Source organism: Malania oleifera, chromosome 6 (assembly GCF_029873635.1).
Source record: "Malania oleifera isolate guangnan ecotype guangnan chromosome 6, ASM2987363v1, whole genome shotgun sequence".
In the NCBI taxonomy this organism is placed as follows: Eukaryota; Viridiplantae; Streptophyta; class Magnoliopsida; order Santalales; family Ximeniaceae; genus Malania; species Malania oleifera.
The window spans coordinates 101,316,441-101,337,674 of NC_080422.1; the positions used below are offsets into that span (position 1 = coordinate 101,316,441).

The 21,234-nt window shown below is 34.0% G+C and overlaps 1 protein-coding gene across 1 annotated transcript; it reads right to left on the reverse strand.

Moving 5' to 3' along the window:
* Positions 1-1,172: 1,172 nt before the first annotated feature.
* LOC131157824 (protein arginine N-methyltransferase PRMT10) lies at positions 1,173-14,532 on the reverse strand. The gene is made up of 8 exons (XM_058112224.1): positions 14,242-14,532; positions 13,801-13,993; positions 13,583-13,688; positions 5,827-6,016; positions 3,351-3,536; positions 3,103-3,186; positions 1,994-2,212; positions 1,173-1,579 (listed from the first exon to the last, which is right to left on the reverse strand). The coding sequence occupies exons 1-7, from the start codon at positions 14,443-14,445 to the stop codon at positions 2,036-2,038; spliced, it is 1,140 nt and encodes a 379-aa protein (XP_057968207.1). The 5' UTR covers positions 14,446-14,532; the 3' UTR covers positions 1,173-1,579; positions 1,994-2,035.
* Positions 14,533-21,234: the final 6,702 nt, after the last annotated feature.

Genomic DNA, 21,234 nt, shown 5'->3' on the forward strand with positions numbered 1-21,234 from the left:
GGAAATATGAAAACAGAATTGGCAGACGTCAATCTTCAGTTGTGCCGTGTGTTGTGTGCTGCGCTGAATTCATCTCCAATAGCCACATAGGCAAGTCCTCCCCAGAAGCTAAAATTTTTTGATCAGGTGGCAAACCCTTAGCCGCCGGCGAGAACGCATCAGAGAATCCAGAACTAATTGTCGGCCTTTGCATTGTCGGGGAGAAGGAAGCAAAAGAGAGAGGCAACAACAGGGGAAAACAGAGGATGGGGTACCAAAGAGTTTTATAGCAGGTTTAAATAACAAAGTGCTTACAATTGACTGCTTACGAAGAGTGCTGTCAGAGAGAGAGAGAGATTTAATATTTTTGGGATTGAGAACTGAAAATTATAAAATAAATAAATAAATAAAACATTGGGTATGATAAAGATTTGCAACATGGTGAAGTTGAAGTTGAATGGCTAGAAAGCAGCTTCAAGAGTTAGAGAGTATAAATAAAGAAATGCCAACCAACAGCAGGAAACAATTATCAAATACGAAATTGATTAAGCCTATATTTGTCTAGGCACCAATCCAATCAGTTTATCTTTTTGTCTTGTTACAGTTTATCTTTTTGTCCCAACAAGATGGAAAATATCTGATGAACTCAAATCATGATTCAAAAACTGCAAATGACCACGGAATTCCACTCGTATTTTCTTTTAATTAGTTTTCAAAAACACTCAAAGTCTTTCACATATCCGTGGTGAACATAAAATTTTGACACCATAGATTAATAAATTGGCATTTATAAATAACTCTTCTCACTTAATTACCAAAACAAAATCACCAGAAGCTGCTAAGCACATACAGACAGATGGTAGAGAAGTCAATTTCTTCTCTTTGAAAAGGAAGTTAATTTCCCATTTCAAGAAATAATTTTTAAGCAAGCATAGTGTCATTTTTATATATTATAAATACAAAATAATTTTTCATTCTACAATTGATCTTGACTTCTTTTTAAATAAATAATATAAACGAAAACAGAATCAACAAAAGGTGCATAGAAAAAAAATAAAATTATTTTCTAAAACTTCAAAAATATTTATTTAAAAAAAACAAAAACAAAAAAAAAACCGAAAAAAAAAAATACCAAGGAGCAGATGTGAATATTTATATTACTATGACACTGGCGTTGGCAGACACTGCAAATATTTGTACCATCTGCATGCAGCACTTCTTCCTCTTGCTTTCTTTTTTTGTGGGGTGGAGTTTAGGGTCTGGATTAGATACAGAATGCAATGCATTTGAAGCCATGAAAAAACAAAAAACAAAAAATCTTACTTCAATAAAACAGCACTAAGTGTTAAAGCAAATTTCTTGCCGACTTGAAATTAATCACAGCAAATAAAACATCAAAACACAACAGCACAGCTTCACTCCAAGGGGGAAAATAGCTGAAGATCTCCAGAGACAAGAGTCAATATGATTCATCGAAGTGGCATCAACACATTGCACCTTAGGTGATTTTCATGATTGCAAATCACTACCATACGCTTGAAATTGACCGTGTCTGAGACAGCAGCCCCTCCGATCCCGTCTCACAAGTCTCTGTAATGCACTGGAAAAATAAAATGTATGGTTATGTTAAGACGTATATTCACTTTTCCATCAAAAGTAAGCAAACCTATAGGTAAAATCCAACAAGAATGTGGTACGGGCATATGCACCATATAAAGCACAAAACCCTCAAGCGCATCAAGATGTAAGAAAACACTGGTGCGCATACAAAACGCATCAACTAATATATCAGAAGGGTTCAAGGGGAATTTTCCAGCCAGCATCACAAAGTCAATCCATTGTCAAGTATTGCGCATGCATTTGAAGAGCTGTCATGCCATAGTAGGGCTTGGTAGATCAGGATTTGTGGAGGAAAAGAAAAAGACTCCCAACTTAAACAAAATGAACAACTATCACATTCTTAAGCTTTTAAATTTTATCTCTATTACTATATTTAAGGATCTTCCAGATGTACCTGTGTTAGTGCTGAATCAAAATATGTAATCCATTTCCCCCTTCACTCTATGTAAAATTTCTTGTTAAATGGGAGAAGCGTCTTGCCAGAAGGCTGCCTAATCTCACAGCCAAACTCAACCTCCAACAATCGGTGATTTTCTTTTGATCGATTCATTGAGAAAGATGCACTCATTTGGTCCCCTTCAGTAACATGGATGGGGGGATGAAAGAGGAACACCTGTCAAAACAAAAGAAAATAAGGAAAACAGACAGTAATAATATAAACAAACAAGCACGAATCATCAATTACAAAGCAAACAAATGCTGCATAACACCAGATTAGATGCATGATATGTGTGCATAGATAACAGGCCAAAGGAATCCCCTACTCTTTAAGATAAAAATAATAATAATTTGGTAACAGAACATATCTATTAATGAGAAGAACTAATTACAATGGAAGGGGGTTAAGATATCCTCTGCAAAAGAATGCGAGAAAGAGAAAAAAACAAACAGTTACATCAGAACTGCTGCTTCTAGGAAATAATAATAAAAGAATATATGAAAAGTTGGAAGTTTTACCCTCAATTATGTAATGTTTCTGCTAACCAGAAACATTTTCCATCATTCAAAACACCAATTAAAATTTAGGGATCATTGTGAAATAGACAAATGTCTACCAATTTCCATGGAATTTCACAAAGAAATCATGCCCAAAGCCCAACATTGCTAACACATGCATAACTGTATGGAATTACTACCCATTCAGATTCTTGGGGGCAGTTAATAATATTAGGAGTTCACCCAGAAACTATTTGTAAACTCTTCATTAATTGGGTATCCATAAGTGAAAATATTGAGCTGGCAGATGTTCAGGATCAGGCATTTTTGTATTAGGCCTCACTTGCTAACTCAAAATCTCCTCCTAAGTGGACTAACTACATGATTTCATCACAAGGTTGAAAATCATCACCACCACATTTAGAGACAAACTTGTTGACCAAACTTGGGATTGAGTGGAGCTGCACAAAACTCTTAACACAAAATTTTGTCCAGTTCCACACAATTCCAAATCCAAGGAGCCATACTGACATTACCAAATGCAACCTTCTGTACAGAGATACAGACCTGTTGGCCCCAATGAGTGCCGTTATCTATGCTAGGAGCAGTTGTCAACTCAATCACTTTTTCAGCAGGATTATCCAAGCTTCCCTGTGACACCAAAGAGGAAAATGGTTATGAGTACATCCACTGTTTACCATGCAGACAGTGGATATCAAGCACAAATTCCTTTAAAATTAAACTAAAACTTCCCAAAAAAAAAAAGGAAAAAATAAAAATAAAAACCCTTTAAGGGATACTGTCAGCCAACTTACTTGAAAGTGGACATCAAACCAGCCAGCAAAACCACAGAATCTTGTATTCTCCATAGTGACTGAAGACAAAAAGTTTGATCTGACCATTTGGATGTCATTCACAGTTGCCTTAGAACAATCAACCTCCTTGATAACAGCAGCCGTCCCTATAATTTGATGTGGATGAAGATTGCTCCACAATGATGTCTACAAAAGTTATATTGCACATTTTAGTAAGATATAGAAGGTACTGGAGCAGGCAACAATGTCATATGCACATAAGAGCAAAATTTGGTATGCAAAAGTCCCAAGGGATTAAAGTAAACCAAAGTTTATCAATGATTCACAATGCAATATATATGAAGTCAAGCCCTCCCAAAATGTCTTTAATCCAATATTAATGATAAGATATGAACCAAATCCCAATTACTAATGAGGCACAACACTTCAATGTTATCCATGGTTTTTAAAATTGGGATCCAGATTGTAGGATCGAACAATCCATTGATCCTAATCCCACATAGAGTCACCAAATTTGTATGATCACTCTACTGAAATCAGTAGTATGAGTGGTATGATCACAATAGGACTGTAAGACTCTATAATTAGGGATGAGCAAACGGTTGGTTCGGCCAAATTCTATTAATTAATCGAATTAACCGAAATTTTTGGTTAATGAGAACTGTTAACCGAACCAACCGAATAGAGGGACCAAACCGAACCCGACCGAATTATCTTTTCAGGTAATTCGGATAACCAAAATTTAACCGAATTAATTTGAAATTAATTAATAAAAACATAATATAATTGTAGATTTTTACCAAATACTAATTAACATATTAACAAATTAACATATACTAATTAACATATTAACAAATTAGCAAATACTAATTAACATATTAACAAATTAATATATACTAATTTATATTTAAATTTTAATTAATTATCAAATCAGTCATTTCAGTTAACCGAATTAACATTCCTCTTAACCTAACCGATTAACCTAACTTTGTAAAACTATAACTGAACCGACCGATCCTGTGTTCTTAACCGAACTGAACCGACCAATTTAATTCGGTTAATTCGAGTTTCCCCAAATTATGCTCACCGCTATTTAAATTTTTTTTTGTTGCTCAATAGGTGTTTCAAATTAATGCTAGTATCAGACATATCTTAGTACACTAGCTCATTTGCAGATAATAATGATGATGATAGTGAAATTGATGATGATCTCAATGAAATTAATGAAGCAGATACTGGCTTGAATGATGACATTAATGTTGAGGAGCTAGCATGACAGTTTGGATTTTGTTATTTGTTTGTAAGAACATATTTTTAATTTTGAGTATTCATGTTTTAGCTGTTCAATATATTTTTAATTTTGCGCACTCACTCCATTTCCATTACAAGTGGATCAAATGGGGTTAAAATGTAACAACTTGTACTTTGATCATAGGTTATGTGAAGATCCTATTCCTACCATTTAAGCTGCTTCAACCATGATTTTATTAGTATTGGACACTTGCAATTACCTAGGTATAGATCACTTAATTTTTTATGAAAAAAAAAAATCATTAAATAAGAAAAGAATATACAAAGCTGATGATAAGAAATCCTCCAATGAGAAAACAAATTAAAATAACAAAAGAAAGAAAAACAAGTCACGTCAATTCAATCAGTCAAAGAAAAAGCCTGGAAAGATGTTAAAGATTGAATTCTTCTTCTTCTTTTTTCTTAACTCAGCACAAGATTAAATGAAGAGGAATTTTTTGCTCTACAAACACTACAACAAAGAGGGGAAGTCCTGGAAGAAAAAAATCAAATTATCAGAAAAAATAAATTGCAAGAGAACTCCCTCGAAGCATCCAAAATGCACACCCAAACAACCATCCTATTAGAAGACTGGCAGACATCCAAAATCCAATAAAGTGATGCTGCATGCTCCTCAACCTCACAATCATTAAGGTTCCTTCTGAAATAAAAATCTCAAGAAATAGAATTACCAGCTACTAACGTAAAAGAAGGAATTTAGGCATTATGAACCATGGAAAGGTGGGAGAAAAAACAAAACAATATATAAATGCGCTTTTCATACTTATTTTATACAGTTGGTAGAATCTTATGATCTTTAATCAGATCCTGCCAACCGCCCTAGCAATCCAAAGTCAGATCCCGATTTTAGCTACCATGATAATATGGTCCACCTTTTGGTAAAACAGCTAAACATGATACGAATATAGTAGAAGGTTTCACTAAGGGGTGTACAATTTCCTGGGAAAATGTAGATTTATCAAACTAGCATTATAGCACTTAGCCACATGCCCCTAGCAGATAGGAATCTGATGAAGAAAGTATATGTATGTATGTATGTATATATATATATATACCCATCCTCATTTCAAAATCCACAGGAAAGAAAAACTGAAAAAGAAACAGTTGACAGTTTTTGATGATCTCATAATTAAACTTAAAAGCACCACTAAAATATAACATTCACCTGTAGATAGTATTTTCTCTGCTCTTCGGAGAAAGGTTTTGTTAGTGTGTCCATATCAACACCATAGTATGTTTTTGTCTCATCAAGAAAATAATGCCAATCATCCATAGATGCTTTATAGTCCCTCATTTTTTGCTCTACCAATCCAGACCTGATAGGTGCCACCCACATGCGAGCATGGCTAGGATACCTATTTAGTTCATCAAAGCTTGTTCAGTCAATCTATGATGTTTGTTTTCCTTCACCTAAAAACTAAAATATTTTGACGCGAATGACTTAATCTCAGTAGCAAGCTCAAAAAACATAAATCTCCTGCACATTCACCAGTTTACAATTCTATTATAAAAATTTGCAGTCTTCGATATATAGTAATTAAAGAAGACAACTATAACAAAAAGGGCACTCCATAATACAATGTGCCAATCTCTCTCCCTCGTGAGGTCAAAACAATATCCTCTTCCAGGTATATATATAATTAATAATATTTGAGTTTGTGCTTAGGTAGAAAGACCAAGAGTAAGTTGAAGGAAAATCCAATAAATTTATAATCATTCAGATGATAAAACAACATATCCTTAGAAATATTTTCTTTAGTACAAAAATGATCACTTTTTTATGGGGGAGGGTGTGATGGATGGGACTGCATTGGGAAAGTTAAATTTCTGTTGTTTCTATTTCTCACAATTTAGTTTGTGTTGTATACTGTTTGTGTTAACTTTAAGGCACTACTATTGTAAAATATTTCTAAAAAGACAAATAAAGAAAACATGTTTGAGCACCTAAAAACATATTGCCAAATGAGCATCATTGGATTGGATTTTTAAAACATTGAAACATTTATATAAAAAGAAGATATTTTATAGAAGAGAATAGAAAACATGGAAACCATTTATAAACAAGTTTAGGCTTGGGGTTCATGTCTCCTCCCCACCCCCAAATGTCAATGGGGTAGGTGGGGATGCAGGTTTTAGTTTCTTTGTTCTTTATTTCCCAGAGTCGACCATGAGTATTAGCTTATCCACCATCTCCCATGAAACACATCTCACATGGAAATACAGAGACAACTCTCATTGCTAAAATTTGTGGACTTCTGCTTACCCCATTGTAGACAATTTGGCTTCTAATTGAGGGTTTATTTCAAATTCAAAGTCACCTCAAACCTAGACAAATAGTTCTAAAGGGAAGCCCAAGGGACAAAGATTTAACTTTGGATTGAACAAACAACGAACAGATCAGAAAATGTCCTACTAGTGGATCTTGCAACCAACAAATTCCACAACAAGGTAACCAAAATAATTTCTTATATCATGTAGGGTTAAATACAATTTAAAACTTCAACTATATTGGGATATTTGTTAAAAAAACTTGATAAGAAAGTAACAAGAACACCCAATAACCATGGTCAAAGAAAGGATAAAAATGGAATGGCAAATAAGTTTCAAGTAGAAGACATCTTTTTAGAGAAGGGATGTTATTAAAAAAAGATACAAAGAGAAGGATAAGCTAGTATTTTACAGGAAGAAGAAGAAGAAAAAGGAGAAGAAGAACAGACAAAATTAAAAAATGAAAAAAGCAATGAACATCAACTTCACTACCCTAGAGAGGCAGCGAATCCAACAAAATGTCTGTAAAAAGGACTCCATTAAAATAACCATATGAACATAAGAAGCAAGAAAATCTATTCTATCCCAAGCCAAAATGCAGAGACAGAGCAGCCATTAAAAATTTAAGGGCCTGTTTAGTTGTGGGAAACATTTTCCAATTTTCCAGTTTTTAGCTTTTCAAAGAAATATAAAATTTGAACTTATTTTTTAGGTTTTCAACATTTGTATTAAAAAGGCAGAAAATTAAAGAGTGTATTTAAATGTGCACAAAAATTTCTCATTTTTTATCTAGAAATTTCAAAATAATTACAAAAAAGGCAACTTGTTTTCCAATTTCCCAAAAATTATATAAGGTAAATATTTGGAATCATAGATTTTGGAACTTGAATTTGGATTTGCATGGATTTAGGAGTAAATCTATACAAGTCCAAGATCTAAATTTTAAGCTCACATACGTAAAATAAGAGTTAGAAATCTATAAAATAACAAAAAAGATGTTTTCCAAATTTTCAATATAAATTTGGAAAATTGGGAAAAACAAGATGGCATTTTCGTAATTATTTGAGAAAATAGAAATCAAAAATGAAATAATTTCCACAAACAAATGGTGTTAAAAATGTTTATTGTTCATTTATTTCATACAAATGTTGCAAAAATGAAATTAACTAAAGTTTTTGTAATCATTTGGAAAAATAAAATAGAAAATGAAAACTATTTTCAACAACTAAATGGGCCCTAAGAATTTCGCTCCAAATAGATGCTCCAAAGCACTGCAAAAACTACAGAATTCCACAATTTTTTAGCATTCTTCCCCTCCAAAATCTCTAAAGAAACAAGCATGAAAGCCACCAAAATTCTGAACACACTCAACATTCCCAAAACAAACGAATAACTTACTCCACAACTTCCATGCAGCAGGAATATGCGAGAAAATATCAGAATGTGATTTACCACTTCCAAAACACTCACTTACAACAGGAGATATTACCATGAGAAGTCTCCTAGTCATCAACAAATTGCCAACTTCAACTTCGTTGAAGACGGTTAACCAAAAAATGCCTTAAACTTGGATGGAATCTTAACTCTCAAATGCAACTGTTCTGTTCTGGTGGCGAGGTTTGACTAGCTATGAGTATGTGATGGTTTTCCTGCCCCATGTCTAGAATCCTATACATAAAGGATACAATATTCACTTAAAAAACCAAAATACCCATAAAAAAAAAAAGAAGAAAAGAATAGAAAAGAACAATATAACAAGGAAAAAAAATAAACAAGGAGCAATCTAGTCCTTTTATTACTTAGTCTGGTTGTGGGAGTGGACCAGCCAGTCTCATACAATGTTGCCCTCCCTCTCAACCAGTCGTACCCCACACCCTTGTTGCACCAAGCATTGACTAAGGGTTCTTACTTCTTAGCATGGCCAAGCAAGCCAAGCCACCAAAACAGAGGCAGCCGAAAGCAAAAGGAGTAAAGCAAAATGAGAATAGGAGTTCCAAAGAATTGACACCAACACTATCCAAAGTGCAAACTCTAGTGTCCCTTCTAGAAGAATTTTGGAAAAAAAAAATCCAACCAATCAAGTAATTTAGTGAGCCCCACAGCCTATCTGCTGACAAGAGTCCCACAAAAATGAGAACTCCAAGAGACTAGATCCTCTTCACAAACCAAGAAAAAAGTGGGTGCATTATGAAGATTTTGAAAGGTGAAAAATGCAAGAAAGAAATAGGAGTATAGTCTATCCCCAATCGCCAAAACCTAACCTGAGAGCCACCAACCACTTTATATTTGACAAAAGGAAAAGAATAAAGAAGTATGCAAACTGAACTTCCACGGCTCTCATGGGCTATACTGATACAGATATAAACAACCGATCTGTTATTACTTCTAGGTTGCAATCATCTCATACCAAAAATCCCAATCACTTCCTCACTAGAGTACTTTCACACCAAATTACCTAGACTCAAAGTGGAAAAGAGAATAAAGACACCTAAATCAAAATGACATAAATAAAGAAATAGCTGTGCCCTTCCTATCAAGATTCAAGACATTAAGAAACCTTAGCAACCACAAAATCCCAAAAGGCACCCACACAAAAATTACTCCCTAAAAACCTTAAAATAAGTCAATGGCCAATGCTGGACACAACAAGCTTGCTAAAGAAGAAAAATCAAGACTTACCCAGGAACCAAATTAACTTCAGCTATTCCACTCTTCTGCATATTAGTTCTCATCCCCAAGATCCTCTTAAAAACCTACAAGGCCATTCAAAATAGCATCATATGACAAGAAAATGGTATCTAAATGAGAATCCATAACATCATCCCTACCAATAGGAAGGCCATGAACAACACCTCTACCAGCAATCCTATCCACCAACCTACTCAAAACATATGCCATTAATGCAGCACCCTCTAAAAATTGGAAACAAGCTAAGTACACTGCCCATTAGTAATAATAGAAAATGCAGCAAAAGACAAACAACCACCCATTACTCCATCTCTCCAATAGAACCAAAATATTTCCCATTAAAATCACACGATTCACACTAGATCATAAGCTCTCTCAAAATCCAATTTGAAGACAACCCCTTCTCAATTACTTCTTCTAGAACCACCTACAACCTTACTAGCCACCAAAACAGCATCAATAATTTATCTGCCTTCAAATAAATCACCCTGCAAGGTATTTCCAGTATCCCCCAAACCTCATTTAAACCTTCAGAAATAACTTTTGAAATGATCATGTACATTGTAAACACTACTAGGGGCATGCACAATTCGGTGAAAACCGAATTATTCGAAATAACCGACCAAACTCGGTTAGTTCGGTTTTAATTTTGGGTTAAATTGATTATTTGATTTTCGGTTCGGCTATGGGCATATTAAATTTCAGTTAACCGATATAAATAATTAAATATAAATTATATATGTTGTTTAACACTTTAACCCGATCAACTTAACAGATTACCGCCTACTCGGAATCTCTTCCACACTTCGCCTTTGGGATTTTAGGAATCAAGGTTCCCATTCCAGGTTTCTGCCCTCTCGTCCATCGAGACTTCGAGCCTCCAGGCCCTCCACCCTCTAGCATCCAACCATCCAGCTCCAGCAAGTCTCCACACCAATCGCCGACCAGCCAACCTCCGCCCTCCAGGGCTAGGTAACAGATTCGCACATTGCAATTCGCAATGCACATTTCGTCAATCTGTTGTGCTCACCCCTACTCCAAATCCAAGCTTCCATCCCACCATTCGACTAATCGGCTTCGAGATCAATAGTAGAGACTTCGAGAGTTTGAGTCGCCTCGCCCTTGGCACCTTGCTGTTGCCCTAGCCCTTGCCATGTCGTTGCCCTAGCCCTTGTCATGATCGTTGCCCAGATCCTCACCATGGTTGTCACCTCTCAAAGTCTCACATTGTTACTAAGTCATTAGATTTGAGATTTATGCCATTTATGCATTTTGTAAAATTAATCTTTGTTGCATATGGATAACCTAAGAACTTCTAGTTGTGATTTGTGAATCTCGTGCTGATCTTTTGTTTCTAGATGCTTTCATATTTGTTATCTTGGTTCAATGAAAATTTTCAAGTACATTTTAGTAGTGTTTTGACTTCTGTATGATTCGTGTGAACGTTGGTTGTTGTTTAGTAGCTGCACAAACTCTAATGACAAAGAAGAGGGTCGTGAATTGTGATAATCTAGAGAATTTCCAGTACATCAAGGGTTTGTTTTAAATTCTTCCCTTCTTTGTGTAGTTATGGATGAGTTCAGGAAGCATATCAAATGGCAGTGCAGTTGCCTAGGGAGTTGACAATGTGTTTACTCTGATAGTAGATAACGCAAATTCAAATGACAGTGCAGTTGCCTATATAAAAAAGAAAATTTTCAAATTGGAAAAAGGACATTCTAAGGGATAAATTCATTCACATGAGATGCACTACGCATATAATTAACCTAGTTATGCAAGATGGTTTGAAAAAAATAAGGGATTCAGTTGCTCATGTTAGGGACGCAGTCAGATATGTCACGCATTCACCAACTACATTGAAAAATTTCAAAAGTTGAGCAAAAATAGAAAAAGTAGAATGCAAAACGATGTTATGGCTAGATGTTGGCACTCGATGGAATTCTACTTATATGATGTTAGACACAACATAAAATATGAAATAGCTTTTGATAGGTTTAGGGATGAAGATCCTTTTTTTAGAACTAAGCTTGAGGCTAGGGATGACACCAAGTAGGTTTGAACCGATTGATTGGGAAAAAGTTAGAAAGTTTGTGATGTTTTTGGAACACTTCTATGGCCTCACTTTACAAGTTTCAAATGCTTTGTATGTAACAAATAATACCTTTGTTAATGAAATTAGTGGGATTGATTGTCTTCTAAAAGAGTGGGAAAGTAGCAATGACTTGGAATTGAGTTTAATGAGTATGAAAATGAAGGAAAAATACAACAAGTACTGCAGAAACATTGAGAAAATGAATGTGTTGATTTTTATTGCATCCGTTCTTGACCCTCGACGTAAGTTAGAATTTGTGCAATATGCTTTTTCTATGATGTATGAAGATGACAAAGGTTTATTGATGGGAAAAAAGGTTAAGGATACCACATTTTGAATAGTTTATTGAGTATAGGAAGTTGTCACAATATAAAAATGAAGAATCAAGCATAAATAAAACTTCAAGCTCCACTGGTCAAGAGGAAGCACAACAAAAGTTCAAAGTTTTGTATCAAAAATTCAAGACTCAAATTGGAGGTGGAGATAACAAATCAAACTTGGATAGCTATTTGAGTGAGAATTATGAGAAGGACGTGGAGGGCTTTAATATTTTGGAGTGGTGGAAGTTAAATAGTCCAAAGTTTCCCGTCTTTTCGCATATGGCTCGTGACATCTTAGCAACACCCATCTTCACAATTGCTTCGGTCTGCTTTCAGCACCGGAGGACATGTTCTTGATGCCTCCAGGAGTTTTTTGACTCCTAAAATTGTGCAAGCTCTTATATATACGTAAGACAGGATCCGGGGTTCATCTAGTCCAATTAAGGTTGAAGAAGACTTAGATGACCTTGAAAATTTAGAAAAAGGTAATATATATATATATATATATATATTGTCAAAAATTTTCATTTGTTCATTGAATGATTAGTTATTATAACTTACAAGTGCTTCTATACAATTTTTTAGAGTTGTCAAAGGTTGCATTGAAGTCCACAATTGGTGAATAAGTCAATCAAAGAAAGACATAGGGCTAGTTTCACATTGAGATTATGCTTAAGAGTTTTGCCATAGAGATTACATCCTATAAATTATCATTATTGACAACATATAATTTATTATTTTGGCTTATTGTTGAAAACTTGGAATTTTAATAGTATGTTATTTTCAAATATTTACAGCACAGGAACTGAGGAGTGGAAGTTTGTGAGATAAGAAGCCATGAAGTGATAGCTGATGGATAAAGCCATTTCAATTTTTCTTCCAGATTTACTTTTAATTTTGCACAAACAGATTAGATTTCATGTCATTTTTTGTTTTAATTTTGCACAACCAATTTAAATTTCATGTTTGGTTTGTAATATAATAGTAGGGACTTTGAACTCTCAAGAGTCAAGCACAATATGGACTCTGGACCCTCAAGAGTCGAGCACAATATGGACTCTAGACCCTTGAGAGTCGAGAGAATTTTATGGATTTATGCTGACAATGCTTGAACTAGGAATATGGATTTATTATATAATTTATATTTATATGCTCTAAGTCAAGCAGACAGAAAACTAGCAACTCAACAAAATTTGTTCAAAGTGAATTTGAGTATTTGACAATTTATATGTAGGAGAATTTGAATTTGAGTGAATTTGAGTATTTGAATTTTGGAAAGAGAAGTGGGCTAGTGGGGTTTATTTGAAAAATTAACATTATCTTCTACGTTTTAATTACTATTTTCTCTCCTAACTTCCTGTCTGATTCATCCCATAGAAAAAGAGAATCTCTTTGCGCAAAATCTGAAGTTTGAAAACCCACAAAGAAGGGCCTCAGAATTTCATTAACAACAACAGTAGCAATTATAATCATCACACGCAAATAAGGAAGCTCTGCTCAGCTCTAAAATGTTAGAGAAGATGCTCAAAACAGCAAGTAATAAAAGCACTTACATAACTCCATGTGGCTTGAGCCAGCGATCACGCGCACAGATCACAGAATCAAACATAGACTCGCGTAAAAGAAAATATCCCATCCACTCTGAGATGATAACATCAACTGCATAATAACCAACTTCTAGAGTTAATCACAAACACAACGGGAAGTAAAAACTCAAATTTGAAGTAGCGTATAATAGCATGCATGGCCCCTGCAATTCATTGGAACTAACCTTTTTCGGGCAGTAAAACATCCTCAATAGAACCCTCAATCACTTCAACCACGTCTTCGACATTATTTGCTTTAGCGAGTTCGCGGGCATGTAATGACATCTTAGTTGCTTCCACCGCATAAACCTTCCTCGCACCAGCTTGTGCAGACCAGATTGCCAGAATGCCACTCCCCGTTCCTACATCCAACACGGTCTTCTCCGCGGATTCACCCAATTAGACAATGAGGCAACAAACCCTTTGATATGTTCCAAATAAAGCAAAGGAAACGAAAAAGGGTGCAAAATTTTTTTTTTTTTTAATCACATGATTTCAGCTTCCAAAAAAATTTGAAGAAACCATTTTCCTTTCACTCTTACTTTTTCCCAGAAAACAAACAAAATAAGCAACCAAAAAAGTTATTAAATTCACACATTACGGAAACATATTCTTGAGGGACAAACCTTTCCAAGGAAGTGGTGTTTGTTCTCAAAAACGGCGCTGTAGTAAGCGTCCATGCGAACCCTGTCGCAGAGCATCTCCTTCTGATGATAGAGAAAACCATACGTGCAGAAATAGTTCGCAAAGTCGACGCCCTTATCGACGACGGCGCCGCCGTGACTGCTGGCCGCGCGGTCGCCGGCGACGCCGTTGGCTGAGCTGCCCATCTCGCTTTCTGCTCTGGAGGCTTGAAAGAGACGAAAGAGGGAGGGAGAGGGAGTTCGATTTAGGGCAAGGTTTTATAGGTGCGGAATGGTTCGGGTGTGTAGCTGGTTGGGCACTTTTCTGTGCGCCTCATGGCGATTGGTTGATCCGCATATTTTAAATTTGATCCTAGCCGTGCGATTCAATCAAAGCTCCCATAAACGGACGATGATTTGCAAAACTTGTTTTATTGACATTTTTAATCCACAATTTTTGCAGGTCCCACTCTTTGAGTTTTTATCGTTTTATTATTAAAATAAAATAAAATAAAATATTAAATAATATTTTGGAAACAATTTTTTAAACTAATGCTTACGTAATCTCGCAGCTTAATACTGCGAAATTTAAAACTGATGGGCGAGTGGGAAAGTAACGCGTGGTACGGGACTGAGCAAATCTCGTAGCATCAAGCTGCGAGGTTTAAAGCTCCAGTGAGCGGAAAGGTGACGCATGGCACGGGACTCTACAAATCTCGTAGGACCAACCTGCAAGAGTTGCTGTGCAGAAGTTTAGTGAACTGACGCGTGGCAAATCTCGCAAGTTGGTCCTGCGATATTTACTTTGCCCATTCTTCTGCCCCTTCCTGCTTCAATTTTCTTCACGTTGCAAAGCATAGAGCAGAGGTCGGACAATTTTCTTCGCGTTGCAAGTTACCGTTGGCGAATGAACGTTGCTAAGTTACCGTTGCTGCTCGTGAACGATGCGAGCAGGAGTTGCTTGAGGAGGTAGATTATAAAATGAGGAGATGGGGTAAGGCCTTTGAAACCCTAAGCTCATTATTTTTTTAGAGGAAAATACATATTCTTTTATTGATTGGTTGATTTGTTAGTGTGCATTATTTAGTCCGAATTACCTTCAAATTGTTGATTGAAGGTTTTTATTTCAAACTCCTAAATTTGAGGTATGTATTTTAATTTTGTTCGGTTTTCATTTAATTTTTCTATTACAATTTTTATTATAAGTGTATTGGAAATTTATATATATATATATATATATATATATATATATATATATAACAATCATGAGATGATATATTGATAATTTTAGATCCAATAATTAATAGATGATTTTTTCTTAATTTTAAATTGAATTATATTGCATCACTAATTAATATGTTAAAATATATGATTAGTTTCTAATATATTTTACACTAAAATTAAAAATATTTTTAATTAAAATTTTAATTGATAATTATGTTCTTATTATTTTAACTAACATTAAAATGTTTTTATGAAATGATAATAATAAATATATTATTATGTAATAAAAAATAATCTTATTCTTGATGTATATATATAACATGTGATTATCATATTTTATATGTATGAATTTACATACTGTGATTGTCATATCTTGTGTATATGTATATACATACTATAGGAATTCCATTTCCAATGGATTTTTGTTTCTTGAATAGCTTGTTTGATCTTATGTTTCATATTTTTAGTGTCTCCTTTGATCACAACCAATTTCATCACTTTTCATATATTATAGACAATAGCTGCCCGTATAACTTTTGCCTTATGATCTTTTGTACTCTTCAAATTAGTCAACCTATCTAAATTTCATTTCACTTCAAGTTTTGAAACTGAAGATTTAGTTGTTCCATTTATCCCTTAAATATTATTTGAATTTTGTTATAATTTACTTCCTAACTTAGCACTTGAAATCATATGCTGGATATTTTCATAATATATGTTTTTAATTTTCTAAAAAAAATATATATTTTATTTATTCACAATTCTAGGTCATATTGTGCATAATGGTAGTAATAAATTATATAAAAATATGGTGCCTGTGGGGGGGATAGGACAAATTAAGAAGCATGCATTGAGATAATAATTTTTCATAATTCTAGGTCATATTCTGTATAAAGTGATAAAGTGTTAATTGAATTATATTTTTCGAAATGAGTTCATATAAATGACTTAAAACTTCTCAAATTGTAGTTAATAAGAATTTTTGAAGAATTTAAAAATAAGCTTTATAAAAACTTACAAAACTGTTCATACTTTAATGAAGAATACATAGAAGTACGTGGTAATGTAAGTTTAATTTTTTTAAATTATATTGTATTTATATGTAATAAATATATAAACATGTGAAAATAAATAGCAAATTCAATCATATTCTTCTTAATTATATTTTATACATGTGTTTGAAAGAATAGCTAGTTTCATGACAAATTATAAATAGAATATGAATCATGCCTGTTTGAACTGATTATCTTCATGTTAATGTCATGATTTTATTAGAAGAAGTTCCATAAATTTGTCAAGATTCCATTTTTCATCTATTTATGTTACGTATCAAGATTGTTGGTACTTAGGTGATAAAGTGAAGGGGTGAAAATTATTTATTTAGTTTAGAGCTTTCATTTAAAAATTAAAAATCAAGCAACTTATTTTTAATATAACTTAATTAATTCTTAATTGAACAAAAAATTTATAATAAATTTGAGTGACATATTAATCTGAATATCTTCTGCATGGTTGATGCGGTGATGTGAATTGCATGCTGGTAGATATTATAAGTTCTTGCATGCTCAAATTATGTTATTACATTGCTTGCAAATGTTTCAGGATCATTGTAAAAATTGATAAACGTTCAAATTATAGATGGCATGCTGCCGAAATTTCGGTAGGACTTTTCTCAGAAAAGTCATAAATGCATGCAAAAATAGTTTTGAAGTGACGAGTGAAACATTTAGGGAATATTGCATGCGCATGAACATAGTGAAATTAATTCTTGATTACTATTGACTTAGCATATCACTTATACATATAATTCTTGTTTTGCGTAGGTCTTTTATCTTTCCTGAGCGTCGATCCAAATGGCAAAAAGTTCAAGCAGTACTCCGGTGACGGTATTATTCACTTAACTTTTATTTATATCTAAGTGCAGTTCCTATAGATGCCTTACACGGTTGAGATTCTAGCCGACCTGCCTCCTGACTATGCAGTTGGGAGTGACCTATGGGTAGCCCGAGTGCCACTCATATGCTTTCATATTATCAAGTGGTATCTCCCCGACCAAATCATGCAACAGTTCGGGTATCGACAGGGCATTCCCGATCGATTTCTAACTTCGGGGGTAAATATAGTTGGGGATGACCTCCACGGCATGGATGGGCGTCGTCGAGGGGTCACAGACTGGTCGACTACACACGCGATATTTGTCACTGCATGGGAGCATCGACGAGACTACATCGTACCAGGAGTGGCGGAGGATGGTCTGATGCGTCTAGATGACCCATACTTCACTTGGTATAAGTCCATCATACGCCACTTTGTCGACAGGACCACTACTGTATATTTGAGCCTCGTAAGAAAATTTTAACCCCAATTCATTTTGTTATGTATACGTTACGATTTGCATGCGTTAACCAAATATTTTCATATCCTGCAGGCTGACATAATCATTGAGGCAGACTAGATCTCGTCCGATCCTGCGATCCACCGATTGATGAGTGCTGCACTGGACCTCGTCCATGAGGACGGTCGACGGATCTCAGCACGAGGAGGTCGACCTGATGTACCAACACGAGCAGGTCGACCAGCTCCAGTACGAGGAGGACAACATGCCTCCTCTAGTCGTCCAGTGAGTCCCATCTTCTCGCCTCCAGTTGTACAGGCGGAGTACATGTTCGGTCCATCAGCACCGTATGCGCCTTCCACTGCAGCTGATATTGCCGGACCGTCAAGTAGACCGGCTAGTCCCATCCGACTCTGCAGCTACCCCATCGATGTCATTTTTATTGGACGACCTTTTCGATGGGGAGGAGGTCGATGCACCCACTATGCCGCCTCGTTCTCATCCCGAGACATCATATCAGTTCTCACCGCATGCGCTTTGCATGGATGATGATTATGGAGTACCTCTTGGCGGAGATGATCCACATCCAGGATGATAGGACAGGACACCTGATGCAAATGACCAGCAGGGAGGGGGCAGACCCATACGGCAGCCACCACGACCCCGGAGACGACCTCGCTACGGCACAGAGTAGTTTAGCATTATTTTCATTGCATTTATTTTGTATGTATATCATTGATTATTTTGATTTCATTTGTATAGTATTGATTATTTTTATTTCTTTTGTATATATCATTGATTATTTTCATTTCACTTGTATAACATTTGATTATTTTCATTTCATTTGTATAGTCACGTGTCTTGTGCACACTTCATACTCTTGAAGTTTATTTATATATTTGTTCAAATTAAATTGAGATGAATAAAATAACTTTTATTTAACTAAACAGTGAAAGATTCGACCTTTGCTCCAAAGAATTAAATACTGTCAAATATAAAAAGTGACACATAACAGTTATATATATGTTGCAACATACAAAGTACGGAAACCTTCACCCAAAATGACAATGGATAACAATTTTTTGTTATTTTAAGTTTGAATAGTATCGCAACATCTACAAGTGTTTGAAATTACTGGAGATCATAATAATCACTTTAATTTCATAGAATCGGTACCAACCTATTATTTTGCTTAGTGTATTTAGATCACTTAATTACTACTTATTGATTGGTTTGTAGACTAATTATAAATTCGGTTTTAATTTATCTTGACAATATAAAACAAATAATAATGTGATTCTTTATGAGTTTATGACAAATAATAGATAAAAAATTATTTTCAAAATAATAGGAGTATGAGCTATATATATTAGATTGAGTGAAGTATGATTTTTAAGGATTTTACCCACTCAGATAAGTCGAAATAAATTTTTTTCATTTTTATTTAACTAGGGCCAATTTAGTAAGTAAAATTAGATTCGTGATTATCTATCAATATCTTCTAATTTATTTTTTTTTAAATATTTGTAAATATCACGTTCTTTTGATTAATACTCTAATTTACGATAATAGTTTGTCATTATGAATAAATAATTCTAAAAATTTAAATTTTCTAAATTGAATAGGACTATTTTAAAAATTTAACTCCTTGAGATTTAAATAATTTATGCTCCAATGAAAAGAATTTTTTACAAAAAATACTTATCTAGAAAACTATTTATCTAAAAATAATTTTATCTATTTTAGTATATTTATTTTTTTTAAATACTTATTTTTTTGAATTTTTTTTCAAATAATTATTAATTCAATTGTCAAAAAAATTGAGTACGTTCAAAAGCCTTCCTTGGAAAAAATATTTTATAATTTTTTTACAATTAAAACACATTTTGCTTTATTAACTTCGAATTAAAATATTCTGTTTTTTTAATTGGTTACAAGCATTTTAAATTTTAATTTATACATATGTATATATATAGTCGGTAAATCTCGCAGGTTAGTCTCGCGAGATTTGCTCAGTGCCACGCGTCACCACCCTGTTGGGCTAAGCCTTTAAATCTCACAACTTCATGTTGCGAGATTTTCTCTGCTACAGTGCCACGCGTCAGCTTCTCACTCGCTGGGCCTTTAAATCTTGCAACTTGGTGCTGCGAGATTACGTGAGCATAAGTTTAGGAAATATCTTCCCAATAAGAGTATTATTTAATATTTTATTTCTTTTTAATAATAAAACAAGAAAAAACTCCCCACTCTTTTATGCATTCCAAAAGTTACATGTTTTCTTAGGTCCTCTGAAGTTGCACAAGATTTGATCCTGCGGGTTCCAAACGAGGTCAACTTATTTAGTTAGGTTTTATAGTTGTCTCTTAAAATAAAACAGTTTTTTATATATTTTTAATTATTTTAATTTACATATAATAAGAAAATAATAGACTTTTTTATGATTAAATTTGAGAATAGTTATTTTTTGTATATTCCTTATTATGGACTGATGAAATATTTTATATTATTATTTATTTTATGCTAACAGTATAATTTCTTTCACAAATTAGCAAACTAAAACTAATATATTATTGAGAATAAATATTCAATAAATCAAACATAATTTTAATTCTTAATTTACTCAAATGTCATGCATGGTACACTGTATTTTTTTGTTATTATTGTTATTTTTTTACTATGTTCTGTAAAACTATTGATTAATTTAAATAATTTTTTCTTCTTTATCAAATCCTTACACATAGCTTAGATATCATCAACAATACATAATATTTCTTTTTTTTTTTTGGTTATATGTCGCTAAAATGTTGATTAATTTAAATTATGTTGTGTTTTGTGGCTCATAGCTTTGAGTGGATGACATACACAATGAGGAAAGCATAATTAAATCAGCATGCTAGGGGAAACCGTCAACAGTTTGCCCTTACCGTCAATGCTTTGCTCTTACCGTCAACAGTTTGACTGAATTCCATAATATTTTGCTCTCGACTTTTGTCCATTGATGTTTGTCTTAATGTTGTTGAGACGATTTGCTCTCGGCATCTCAAATTGTCAATGGCTTACTAAAATTGTCGACGGTTTCGTTCTGACCAGCAATGCTGACTTTGAATTTTGAATGTGAACATTAAGTTTTTTTTTATCAGTTAATGGCAAATAGTATTAATCAAAATGGATATGTACAATATACATTGAGCATACCCAGGCAAGGGAAGCCAAGCTCCCAATCAGAAAATCAAATAAAAACCAAACAATAGCTAAATACAAATCAACCTGGGCATACCCAGGGGCCAAGAGGCTAAATGAAACAGAAAAACCAAAAGCAAAAACAAACACACCAAAGCTCAATCAAAGGAGTACAATTTAAATTTATCATAAATAGCTCTATAAGTGTGACTCTAAATCACCTTAAACAGCCCATCTTGTTCAATTGATTTGCCTTC